Source organism: Somniosus microcephalus, chromosome 12, assembly GCF_052327205.1.
Source record: "Somniosus microcephalus isolate GS21.2 chromosome 12, FLI_Smic_1.0, whole genome shotgun sequence".
NCBI lineage: Eukaryota > Metazoa > Chordata > Chondrichthyes > Squaliformes > Somniosidae > Somniosus > Somniosus microcephalus.
In genome coordinates this window covers 102,237,812-102,250,402 of record NC_140998.1, presented here as the reverse complement: position 1 = coordinate 102,250,402, position 12,591 = coordinate 102,237,812, and the positions used below count along the sequence as shown (strand labels likewise).

The window sequence follows — 12,591 nt, the reverse complement described above, 5'->3', positions numbered from 1 at the left end:
AGATGTACCAAAAAAGTACTGAAAGGCTCATGAAATAGGTTGCTTCCATTATACCACTGAGTATAGTAAATACAAATACAGTATATAAAAAACCTCAGTGAGGTAAAGTATGTAGAACATATTGCAGAATGGTAAATTACTGTTCACATGTGTGGAATAATTTATGTAATTCATCCCATCTATGATTTTTTAAATTACTATTAATTGAATCTGCATCAACTTCCTCCATTCAAAATTTTAATTTGTTCTATGATCTTGTGGAAAAAAAGGTTTAATCTTGAAAATAGCAATTTAAAATGATAACATTTGAGTGTATCATTCTTGGATTGGCAATGGTACCTTCCTAATTGACATAATAAAACCTAACATTGGTCTAGGAATAGAAGAGCTGATGCTTTCACTTTCTTAGTCATGTTATTCAGTGTAAAATGTGTTTTCTCATTTTCAGGCAGTAAATTCGTTATTTTATTAAAATACAATAATACTTTGTTAATTTAAAATATCCCCCAAAAAACTGATTTGTTTTGTTGTGCCTTTATAAAGTCCTCCTGAAGTAAAATGTTCTCATCTTTAGAATTGGATCACATTGGGTGGTACAGTGGATTAGTACACTAACCTTTCTCCTCTGGAATCCATGCTACAATCTGGATCTGGGTGAAAATCTATTACTTCTAATGTCTGTAAAGGTCTTGAGTAAGTAAAATGGTTATGAACAGTCTCAACTCAATTCCCTGTGGGTAAGGGGCCACATCATTAAACCATCCACAATTTAATTTACAAAGTGGTTATTTGGGAAATAATAAAATCCACATTGATGTGGCAGAAGATAGTTCACTAAACTAAAATTAGCCTTTCACATGTGAGCTGGCATCAAGTCCATCCCAGTCTAAAGAGATGGAAATCTCTTGTCTGTCAACTGAATGCGTCCTATGTGAAATGAGTCTTCTGGCTGTATGTGTCCAATGTAAAATGAGTCTGTTAGCTGAATATGTGCAGGATGAAATGAGTTTGTGCAGCTGCAATCCAGTTCCTAGTAGGCATGACTCCACAATACAAAACTGCCCTTAATTGACATTAATTGGCAATCTCACTCAGAGAGGCCACAGGATATCTAAATGTTGCATCGGTACAGTAGGAGTACTCTTCTGAGGTTGGGCTGAGGCATATTATTGGACCATTAGCAAGAATTTTTACTTCACATCTATATTAGACCTGACCTGGGCATGCGTAATGCTGACACCAGGTGTCCAAAACAGATATGTTCCATTCACCTTGATGAATACAAAATGTCAGAATAAAGTTAAAAATGAAAGGGATGATTTATTGACCCTGTGATTAAGGCACACTCGAGACTTACTGGAGCAGAGAAGTGGGTATTTCACTCTGCACCTGACTCGTGCTATAGCTGTCATAGCATACAAATAGAAGAAAAGCTCCATTCCCAAGAACCAATGGCCTCATCATGCTGTCATAAATATTTACATTGTTGAAAATTGAAAGATTAAGTTATCTGAAAGGCATAATTCCCCTGAGGAGCGATAAACAGTTTTGAAGTGCAAATAAAACTGGTTGCTTTGCTTGGTCATTCCTGTATTTCTTTTTACAAATAGTCAATATTTTAATGTAAATTGTCAGTAGACATAACTTTGTGTAAATCAAAATATACTGTCTCTGTGCTGCATTAGCAAAAATCATTTCCATTTACTGTCAATAATTTACCTCACAGCACACCACTCTCAGGCATATTTTGCATAAATGAATAAACATACTATATATACAGAACTTTATCCACAGAAAACAGTGATGAAATGGTTCTATAATTAATTTGAATAACAAACATAGCCCAATAGGTTTTGATGGCTGCCTGTGCCTTTATGCTATCCAGCAAGTGGCCAAAATGTATTCTACTGATCAAAGAGTCCAAGGAGATATTACCTTGACAAACAAAGACATTCCTTATATTTACTTTGAAAACAGTAAAAAGTCTGACATTTGCATAAACTTGTGTGATTGTTTGGGATTTTTAAAATCATAAAATACAGGTAATGAGTGATCAAATGAAAATTGTGGACAAACAGATCACCACATATCCCTATCACTTTTGGTCAAATGATAAAATAACTATGCACCCAGGTTTGTCTGGTTAGTAGCGAAGCCATGCAGAATAGGAAGATCCCTGGTTTGATCGCCATTCTGTGTTGAGTTAGCTGATCTCAGCTGGGACAGATTTAGTACCAATTCATTAAGAGGGGGCCATGATTCCTGCTCCTGATTTCTATCCAGTGATCCCTGCTGAAAGTCTGTCTGTGTGACTGTTACCACTCCCTAATGGTTGAATGGCTTGCCAACACCCATTGCCAAGGTTAATGGTCACTCACTGTTTGAGGAACCATGGCCCAATAAAGAGTTAACACCTTCAGGGGAAGAGAAAATAGATGGAAAAAATTGACAAGAGAAAAAAATCTACTACATAATGCCATAGTACTGAAGGTCATTATCCCATCTCGCTGGGATTTTCCAGGCCTACCTATATCTGGTTTGGGTTACAATGACTTAACTGTCTGTGAGAAATTTTCAATGATAAACAGTGATTTTTACACATTTGCTACAGATGGTCAGACTATTCCAGTATATGTGATCTGAATGAATTGTTAGCAGCTGGCTAGTTTCATGTATTTTTTTTAATTAGTCGTATGGATGAATATTGAAGATCCTCCATAAGCTTTCTTGTTCAAAAGCAGACAGGTTAGGACAAAAAGGGACAATTCAATTCATAAAGCTCATCTCATTTAATGGACTGGTGTTGCAGGCTTTGCTTTTCCACTATTATTCTCCAAAGTCTCCCATAACTTTGACTCATCTAGCATTATCTTGCTGTGAGTTTAAGGTTATTCCCCATTATACCCCCTGAACCAATTCAATAACTTGATAAGTGGCACTTCATTCCACAAGTTACAAAAAGTTTTGCAGAGTTTTAGTTCATGGACTCTTGACTTAACAGTATGATCTAGGGTCACATTTCTAACTTGGCTTCCTCTTACTCTACTACTTGTGGTTACTTCAAAATCTTCACCTTTAAGAAATAGTTTTTTTTGCTCAGAAGACAATGGTACCTTTGCTGAAATGTTGCGCAGAAGCAGCAGCTGTGCAAAATGGCCAGAATCCAGTATCTCATGTTAGTTTCTTTTCATTTGTTTTTGTTTTCCACTTTCAAAATGAACCTCTTATGATTGTGCTGCATGTTCTGAATTATATTCCAACTGATTTCAGAGTTGATCCAGTTCCCAGTGTCCAGTATAAACAGTGAGTGTGTTATGATGCAAATATACGTCTAAGGAGATGACAGTGTTGCTAGTGTGAACCAAATCAGTGCAAAATAAACTTTTGGAGTTAGTTTTACTTAGACTGGTGCTTTCAAAATTGGACTACTGCTAGCAACATTAAAATGCAATTTTAGTGCTAGCGAGGTGAAAGTCTCAGTTTGGCAACAGCGCCCCCACGCCCCCTCCCCCCTCCCCACCAAAAAAAAACATCGGGTCAGCATGTGGTTCCTTTGCCTAAAAATTATGTGAGATAAGCAACTGAAGGCCTGTTGCAGCTCAACAGTAACTTTCTGTTTTATCGTGTGTTAGGTTAATTGGTTAGCGAATAATGCAATATGGCCTCACACAAATTTACCGAGAAATAATCTGAAATTGATTATAGGAAAATTGTAAATCCACAAAATATAATGTAATAAAATTAACCAGTGAGAGATTTCAGCTTTTTGTGTGGATATTAATCGATAAACTATTGCATTGTCAAATAAATAACAAACTACTCCTGGTGTGATGGGAAATACAGTTTCGTTCTGGCTTTTTCTTTGGAGGAGTTGAATAAGAAACATTAAATGATTTCTGAACCGAACAGGAAAGACAGTAATAAAGTGCTCAGCGGGATTCTGGTAGGAAATCATGACTTCAGCCAAGAACTTGTCATTTTGCACCTTGTCTGCACAGGTAAAACGATCCTGAAAGAGTGGAAAGTAAATCCCAGTCTTATCATCTGTCACCTGGTCAAGAAACGGTCGTGACCTTTTACCCTGGCGATGATTTTACCCTGGCGACGATCATGGGAATATAGTCGTGATTGCGTGTCTTTAATCAGTCTGAAATCAGTGCAATTTCACTCTAATCTTCCTAAAACATTCGGAACGTGTTTCTGAATGATCGATTTAACGGTGCAGGGCATTTTCAGCTCCTCCCCACCCCCCCCCCCACCCACCCCAAAATCACTCTTACTATGCTGTTTGAATAAAATCAGACACCTTGAATGTTACAAAAAGACGGAGGGCAATTTTGATTTGTTAATAAACAATAACCCTCGACCTTTCGTGTTATTTTTGTATTGGAGGTCGTACACTGTATATTTGCAATTGTACATTGCAAAGGCCAAAACAGCACAATGCATGTATTGGTTGTTTAAGAATGTCTACTAGTAGCCACAACTGACAAACTTGTACTTTTGCACTTATGTCACTCCTTTCACATATAGATAACTCATTTGAATTAGAATGGTCCAATTAATTTTGCAACATTGTTAACAAAATCCACCCTGTGCATATTGCTCTTTAGATGCAAATGAGACCTTTCTGAAACCGTCAGCGTCCCCGGAGTCGCTCCCTCCAGATGGATAGTTTCTGTTCTCGGATATACGCCGACTCCTTTCTCTGCTGATTATTGCCAGTGCTGCTCCTTAATTACTGGAAACTCTTTTTGCAGGTAATCCGTGGAACTGCTATAAATTACACTTGTGAATATATTAACCTGTTTATTTACAGTCAGTTAATTTGCTTCCTTTACACGATGGGGGGTACGAATATTTTTCAGGCATATTTTTCTGATCCTACCGTCGAAAGATATACTTTGTATTTAGGAAATGTACAGTCCTCACGTCCGCATAATCAACATAAAAATAACTGTCACTAAATTATATTTTAAAATATTAAAAAACTTTACGTACGGCATCTGAAATAATTAAGATCACATAAACATTTTTGATTCAGTAAACTTCAGCGGTATTCTCCAAGGCACGACTATCTGAGTTCTTCGAGAAATGTTTTAGCAACTAATGTTATAAATGAACACGAGTAAATGTTCTCTCCAAAATGATCTTCAAACAGAACGGAATCTATATTTAGTGTTAACAGGTGTATCACCGAACACACGATGTACAACTCCAACCTATTTTGGGGCGAGATGTGGGACACTTGCACCTGCACCTCTTGGAGAACTAAAAGTCAGGAATTTCCACCGACTTGCACTGGTTAAAACAGGCCAAGTGTGTGAAGTTGGACGGAAGGGATATGCTCTTGGACCAATTCCTTGATCATCAATGTACTTAAACAACGATACTATAGAGGACGATCATGTTAGCAATGTTTTCCCTATACAGTATTTTTTAAAACAATGTTACCAAAACACATAGAAAGGGTGCAATCATGATGCCAAATAGAACCGTGTATGCGGATTCAATAAACTGACAAGACTTGGTATTTCACAAAGTGTACACGTGCTTAGTTGCCCGAGGATGAGTTGTGCAGGCTATTTATTGGTTTGAAGTCCACGCTCATGGGATGTACCAGATTTGTTCCTGACACCGTTGGCAAAGGATGTACAGATTCATTTATGAATTGCTTCGTTGAACAACACGCCTTCACTCGGATACAGGTTAGGTGACCGTTTAACTGCCCCTTTGGTAGATCTAAATTGTAGTCATGACAAAACATATGGACTAGAGATAGCTTCCTTCCACAATATTACTTCATTCCAAAATGTATAGTATGTTTTAATGAAAATAACGAGATCTCCTTAGGAAAAAGTGACCATAGTGTTCTTTTAGCCTTCCGTTACAGAGAGAAAATCGAATCAATCTCTTCGCATTTCTCAAAACCTCCGTGCTTCTGACAAAACCTCAAATATTACATCCCAGTTATTTAAAGAAGTAAAACGCCAAAGGTCTCTGATCCTCTCTTTCCATCAAGACTTTGAAAAGGGCCAAGTAAACAGGTTCATAATGGGCGCTTGCTCTGACTGGATTTCAATCTCCCGAACATTTCATATGAAAATAAACGGCGCACAATTAGGCTAAAATAATTTCAAAACACTGGGTAAATCACATCACAGAAAGAAGGCAATATACAAAAAGTAAAAAGGCAAACTATTTAGCTTTCATTAGACTATTTACACTTTGTCTCCCCGATATGCGAGATTTTTAAGCAGGTGTTGCCAGCTGCAAGCCCCCAGTTTTCTCTCTCATGCTGTAGTTGGGACCCAGCTCACGGGCGGAGCGGCAAACTTCTTGCAGAAGACAGAGAGAGAGAAAGGAGGGAGTCCAGAACTGTTCATTTTGTTCGGGTTAACATCCCTGCTCCAAAAGCTGTCCCGTTGCTAGGCGCTACAGAAAGCCAGTGCACAAGCTGAAGCTTCCTTTATTGATGACTTGGAGCGAGGTCTGTTGCTGGCTGCAAAGTCCTAAAGAGGGTAACCCGAGGTACGTGATCTTGAATGCAAACTATTCTTTCATTCTGCATTTTTACGACCTATCGCGACGAAAGAAGGACGAAGAATGCGTTTATTTACACCATTCCTCAAAGACGTCACACCACAGAGTAAATTCTACCTCAGGCTAATTACATCTGCCACTTTCAGCCCGATTCGTCTCTTTCAGGGTAGGAATGTCGCCCAGCCTAATACCTTATTAAACAGACATTTGTTTAGATTTCTAAATGAACAACAGACAGAAAGGTCCATCGCCCTTTATAGCCTGTTCACCAAGCATGTGGAGCTCAGATTGCAGCTCACATAACGGTGTCATTTAATGAATTGCCTGGGATCAGGGCTGAATTTCCCAGAAATAATTTGTTTTTGGAATGCTACCGTTATTGATTGATAAGATATTTGCCGGTCCAAAGGTTTGCTAGCGGTGCTATCGCTAGACAGGCAGCCAGACCAACTATCTCTTTTACAGTTTACTGATTTACCGGAGTAATGCATTTTACACAATCCATCCAACCTTCACGATGTATTTCTGTCTGATGGGAATGATTCTAAACGAAGTGTTTATTAAATTAATCCCCAGTGTTGACATTTTGTTGAAATGTGTTAAATCTGTGGGACTTGGTAGCTTTAACGATCAGTTTTAAAGCTGTTAGAAGACCAAACAAATCACATAAGGGTGCAGTTTATCTCAATGTATTTGCATTTATCGCCTTTCTGAAAATGTGATGCGCGGTGTAAACTGCTAAGGTTAACTTTAATTTGCTAAAGTAAAGTCAGATTTCAGCTAAGGTACCTTTTTGTTGAGAAAATAATTGATTTTAAAAAAGGATCAATAACTTAGTTTGAAGAAGAATGTCACCGTACCAGAGATATTGTAAAAAGCTAGAATCATTAGCTGCAACACAACACCCTCCGTTTCCTCACCCCATTTAATCGTTCGGAAAAATGCGTCCCTGGTTTCGTTTTTGCTGCCGGATTAATTTATCGTTTCTCATCCCATTGCTATAGTTTGTCTTTCCTATTGTTTCCGAGTTAAACCAATTAGTCTCTTTACAAATCCACTAGGGACTATTTTCAATGGCTAAAGTCTGGCCCCGCTGAGTGGCAGCTAGCTGGGACGTGAGCGGTGCCTGGAGGTAAGGCAGGTGTGCAATAGGAACAGAGTATCCTAACGCCTAGGTGAGAGCCGATTATTCAAATAGAGAAAGATCTGGGCAAATCGGGAAAGGAGGCAGGGTCTGTGGGCAGTTAAATCACTACGCATGTCCCCAGCGCCACTCAAAGTGTTCGCCTCCCAACACTTCCTCACTCTGGCAGGCTCCATTCTTTCCATCTCCCTCACTGTACTTCAGCCAGAGTGCATCCGCGCTGGGATTTTATTTTGAGGGCAAGCTTTGATGTTGGTTTATTGTACTCTGCCTCCATGATGTTAGGTACGGTGAAGATGGAAGGACACGAAGCTTCCGAGTGGAGCAGTTACTACGGCGATCCGCAGGAGGTAAGTAAAAGTAACAGTTGTACCTTATTTTGAGGTGAGCGCTTGCGATCGTCAACTAATAGATCATATATAGAGCGCTGGATTAGTAAACGTCTTACTTTCAAACCATGTTTATAGGTAGTTTGCCGAGGAACTCCTTTTTTTCAAAATTGGACACTGTTCAGTCGAAGCAACTCTAGCGGATGTTATGTGGGCGTTTAAGGTGTCTCAAAATGAAGGGATACTAACCTATAACGCTAATAGTTAATAAAACTGCATCGTTTTGTTAATTTGTGTACTCGATGCAGGAGCCAGCCTCAAAGTTATTGACCACGCGGTGGCATCAGAGAGAGGGGAGCGGAGAGCTCCCGAGCGGCCAGCCCGCGGCCGCCACAGGGTTTATAGGACCGGCGAGAGATGAGAGGGAGAATCTTAACAAGTCATCAACAATAACCAGTAGCGCTGTTGTATCTATTACTCTTATACTAGGGAGGAAGCTGCTGCAACTTTGTACTTTATTTTAAGAGGCGTGGCTTTCTCCCCTAATTTCACCTAAATGAGTCCGAAGGTTTTTCTCTCGCTCTCCGCGTGTTGTAAAAGACAGTTTCCCGTCAAAATAGCTGGTGACCAAAGTGTAGAGAGTTCTGAATAAAGGTAACAAAATTTGCCATGCTGACCCATCAAACTAAGATCCTTCTTTTATTGTGCAGGCCTATTCGGCGGTACCAGTGAACAGCATGAACCCAGGACTGGGCAACATGAACAGCATGAACACCTACATGAGCATGAACACCATGGGCTCCGGCGGCAACATGACCTCGGGCTCCTTCAACATGTCGTACGGGAACGCGGGGATGGGCGCGGGGCTGAGCCCCACCATGGGCGGCATGGCCGGCGGCGGAGCGGGGGCCATGAACGGCATGGGCGCCGGGGTGACGGCCATGGGCACGGCCATCAGCCCCAACATGAGCGGCCAGCAGGCATCCATGAACGCCTTGAGCCCGTACTCGGGCATGAGCCCGGCCATCAGCCCCATGGCCTACAGCCAGAGCGGCCTAAGCCGGCCGAGGGACACCAAGAGCTTCCGGCGCAGCTACCCGCACGCCAAGCCGCCCTACTCCTACATCTCGCTCATCACCATGGCCATCCAGCAGGCGCCCAGCAAGATGCTGACCCTCAGCGAGATCTACCAGTGGATCATGGAGCTCTTCCCTTACTACCGCCAGAACCAGCAGCGCTGGCAGAACTCCATCCGCCACTCGCTCTCCTTCAACGACTGCTTCATCAAGGTGGCCCGCTCGCCCGACAAGCCGGGCAAAGGCTCCTACTGGACGCTGCACCCCGACTCGGGCAACATGTTCGAGAACGGCTGCTACCTGCGGCGCCAGAAGCGCTTCAAGTGCGAGAAGAAGTCGACGCTGAAAGGCGGCCCGGCGGACGGAGGCAGGAAAGAGGCGGGCGCCTCCTCCCCGGCCGGTGGCGGGGGCCAGGCCGAGGGCACGGCCGCCCTCAGCGACTCCAACTCGACCCCCAGCCCGGACACGGCGCCGCCTCCTGACCTCAAACGGCCGCTGAGCTCGGCCTCGGCCGCGGGGGGCCCGCTCAGCCCGCTCCCTCACCCGCACTCACACCCGCACTCGCACCCGCATCCCGGGCCGCCCCTGGGCCACGTGTCGGCGGCCGACTCGCAGCAGGTCCACCAGCTGAAGGGCGACCCGCACTACTCCTTCAACCACCCCTTCTCAATCAACAACCTCATGTCGTCCGAGCAGCAGCATCACAAGATGGACTTGAAGGCTTACGAGCAGGCCATGCACTACTCCAACTACGGGGGCAGCATGGCCAGCGGCCTGGCCCTCGGCTCAATGGGAAAGAGCGGCATGGAGCCCTCGGTCCTGGCCAGCGAAGCGTCCTATTACCAAGGTGTGTATTCCAGACCTGTTCTCAACACTTCTTAGTCTTGCACCAAAAACAAAAGAAGCTAAAAACCGTCATCATATAATAATAACAAACACTTTCCCCTCTTCGGGATTGCACCTTGCGTGCAAAGACTGTTACTTTATAACATTTATATATGTATAAAAAACTGTGGAAGTGTAAAGTAGCTGCAAGGTTTGGCGATGGATCACGACTTGTACATTTCGCGGAGAATATATCGCAAACATCTGCAGAATGTATTTAAATTTTTTGAAACGTGTTGTAAAATTTTAGAATTCGTTGTGCTATACTGTATTTCTCCGCGTCCACTCAGCAATCCCAGTCGCTGCCCGCAAGTTGTGGCAACACAAAGATACTGATCCAAGACTTGTCTTTTAACTAATGAAAAGATGAGCGGGGGATGGGGGGGGGGGTAAATAAAATGAGCTGCTTGAAGAAAATAATTGTATGTTAATTTTATGAAACTGCTATTTCAAAGCTCTGTTGGGCGCTGTGCAGTTTTAGTGAAGCAGGAAAGGCCGTTTCTCTTGACTCGTTTTGCATGTTCATTTCAACTCAATTTGCAAATACTTTTTTGAAAGCGGGTTTATTGTAAAAAATGAACCAAATGTTACCTGCATCAGGAACCTCGAAAAGTTACTCCTGTTTTCGTTCCACAATGCCGTTTAACTCTTATTTCCATCCAATGCACTTTCCCCCGTTTTTAGTTGTCCAGACATGTTGGTGTTAGCATATAGCCAGGCGGGTTCTTGCGGCTTTTCTCAATGTGCCTAATTTATTGCATGGTCTACTCTAGGTCCTTTCTAGTTTTAAGTTGTTTAAAAATAAATATTACAAATTACAAATGGAATTTATGGAGTTGTTAATTTTGTATTTGTAATTCTATGAAAATGAATAAAATTATTTTGATTTGATGAGAAAAATAAAAAAAAAGTTAATTCGCACCTACCTTGTGTTTTTTTATTAATCAGATCACTCACCAATAAGCTGGTTTATTTTTTTTTAAAGATTCAAAATTATTTGTTTATACGTGCAATTCAGTATTGCAGTAAAGTGAGTGATTTATATTAATTAAAACGGAGCTTTTGAGCTTAGAACGTTCACAAGATAATATCGCTGTCAAATCAATGATTGTAACTACAGTGTGCTGATCTTTGCAAAAATACCAGAGAAAAACGTCAGAGGGAATTTAAATTGTTGCTCGCCGACTGCATGTATAAAATAACTCTTACTGCTCCAGCTGTATAAAAACTGCAGTTTCCAATATGAAAGTGATCAGATTCACTGTGAACATTTTCAAGTACTGCCCAGATACATTCCCAGATCCGAAAACCGTATGTTAGCGTCAAACAACCGTGTGTCTGAATTTGCTCAACACCTTCCCCTTATACAACAATTTAGTCGCTTTGCTTCATGTTTTTAATTTATAATTAATTACAGAACTACCAGAATATGTATCTAAGAAACCAAATCTTACAAGAATGTTTTAAAAGTCAAGATAACGAAGGGATAATAATTTCTGCACATTGTCTATCATTTTCTTTTAATTAAACAACGCAGGTCTAGGTTGGTGTCACAAAAATCTGAAAGTTCACAATTAAAGCTCAGCATTCGGGAGGATTTTGAGTAACACGACCATTGAGAAACCAGCTGCGATTCAGTTCACGATATGTATTTTTAAATAGGAAACTGGTGCCACAGGCGCTACCCCGTATAGGAAACGTCAGTGCCAAAATGACTACACTTCGCAAAACAAAGGGATGACTGGAATAAACATTGTTACTAAATTTCACGTAATATTGACAGTTATTAAAATTATCTGTGGGTTTATTTCATTTTCATACATGAATGTTTCTTCGTTGATCCTTATTTCAGAAGCAGCGCGTCACAGATCCCTCTGTTTTATCTCGACCGGAAAGAGCAGCGAGTTTGTTAATAGAAAAACAGGTTCAGAAATAAAACCAAATCGCGAGCATTATCACCCATCATTTATAAAGTCTGCGCAGAACAGATAACTACACCAGGAAAAAAAGATTTGGCAGCCTGTTTCCTTTGTCACGCTGAGAACAAGTATAAAGTATTGTCTAATACAAATGCTGCAATGTGTGACAGAATTGCATTTCTTTGTATCTGGATACAAAACACTTTGTAATTTCGACCCACACAAGAGTGGATTTTGGACATGAATAGCTTTCGCTTTGATCGCTGATCACTGGCGGGACACACACATTGTCAGAGTAACCGTGAAATTCTTTTAATTATCATGTAATTGCCCCCTGATGAGTGAAAAAATGTAGTGCGAAATTGAGAAGAGGAGGTAGCGAATTCTCTGAATATCCATGGCTGCACCAGCGATGTGAGCATTGCTAATTCACAATTTATTTTCTGTAAACAGTATCCTTCCCAACAAGTGCAGGTGAATCACGATACTCAGATCATTAATTTGAAAATGCATTTTAGGATTCCCATTGAATATACTTAAACCAGGCTCTATATAAGCTGCAGAGAAGTGGCCAAATTGTAATTTGTTTGCATCACAAGATCCATTCAGCAATTTATTTACAGAAAAGCTAATTATTATTTTAAAAATATACTGTCACGAGGGGTAAAATTGGAAAGCGTGCTATTTATTGTATT

The 12,591-nt window shown here is 41.0% G+C and overlaps 1 protein-coding gene across 1 annotated transcript; it reads left to right on the top strand.

Moving 5' to 3' along the window:
- The first annotated feature begins 7,587 nt into the window (after positions 1-7,587).
- Positions 7,588-10,898, top strand: foxa1 (forkhead box A1). Its single transcript, XM_086003339.1, has 2 exons — positions 7,588-8,037; positions 8,727-10,898. The coding sequence occupies exons 1-2, from the start codon at positions 7,963-7,965 to the stop codon at positions 9,972-9,974; spliced, it is 1,323 nt and encodes a 440-aa protein (XP_085859465.1). The 5' UTR covers positions 7,588-7,962; the 3' UTR covers positions 9,975-10,898.
- Positions 10,899-12,591: the final 1,693 nt, after the last annotated feature.

Excerpts from the sequence above, each read along its gene's own strand:
- foxa1 (XM_086003339.1), top strand. The coding sequence starts at position 7,963 with ATGATGTTAGGTACGGTGAAGATGGAAGGACACGAAGCTTCCGAGTGG. Across the intron at positions 8,038-8,726 it reads ACTACGGCGATCCGCAGGAG|GCCTATTCGGCGGTACCAGT; the intron begins GTAAGTAAAAGT and ends TTTATTGTGCAG.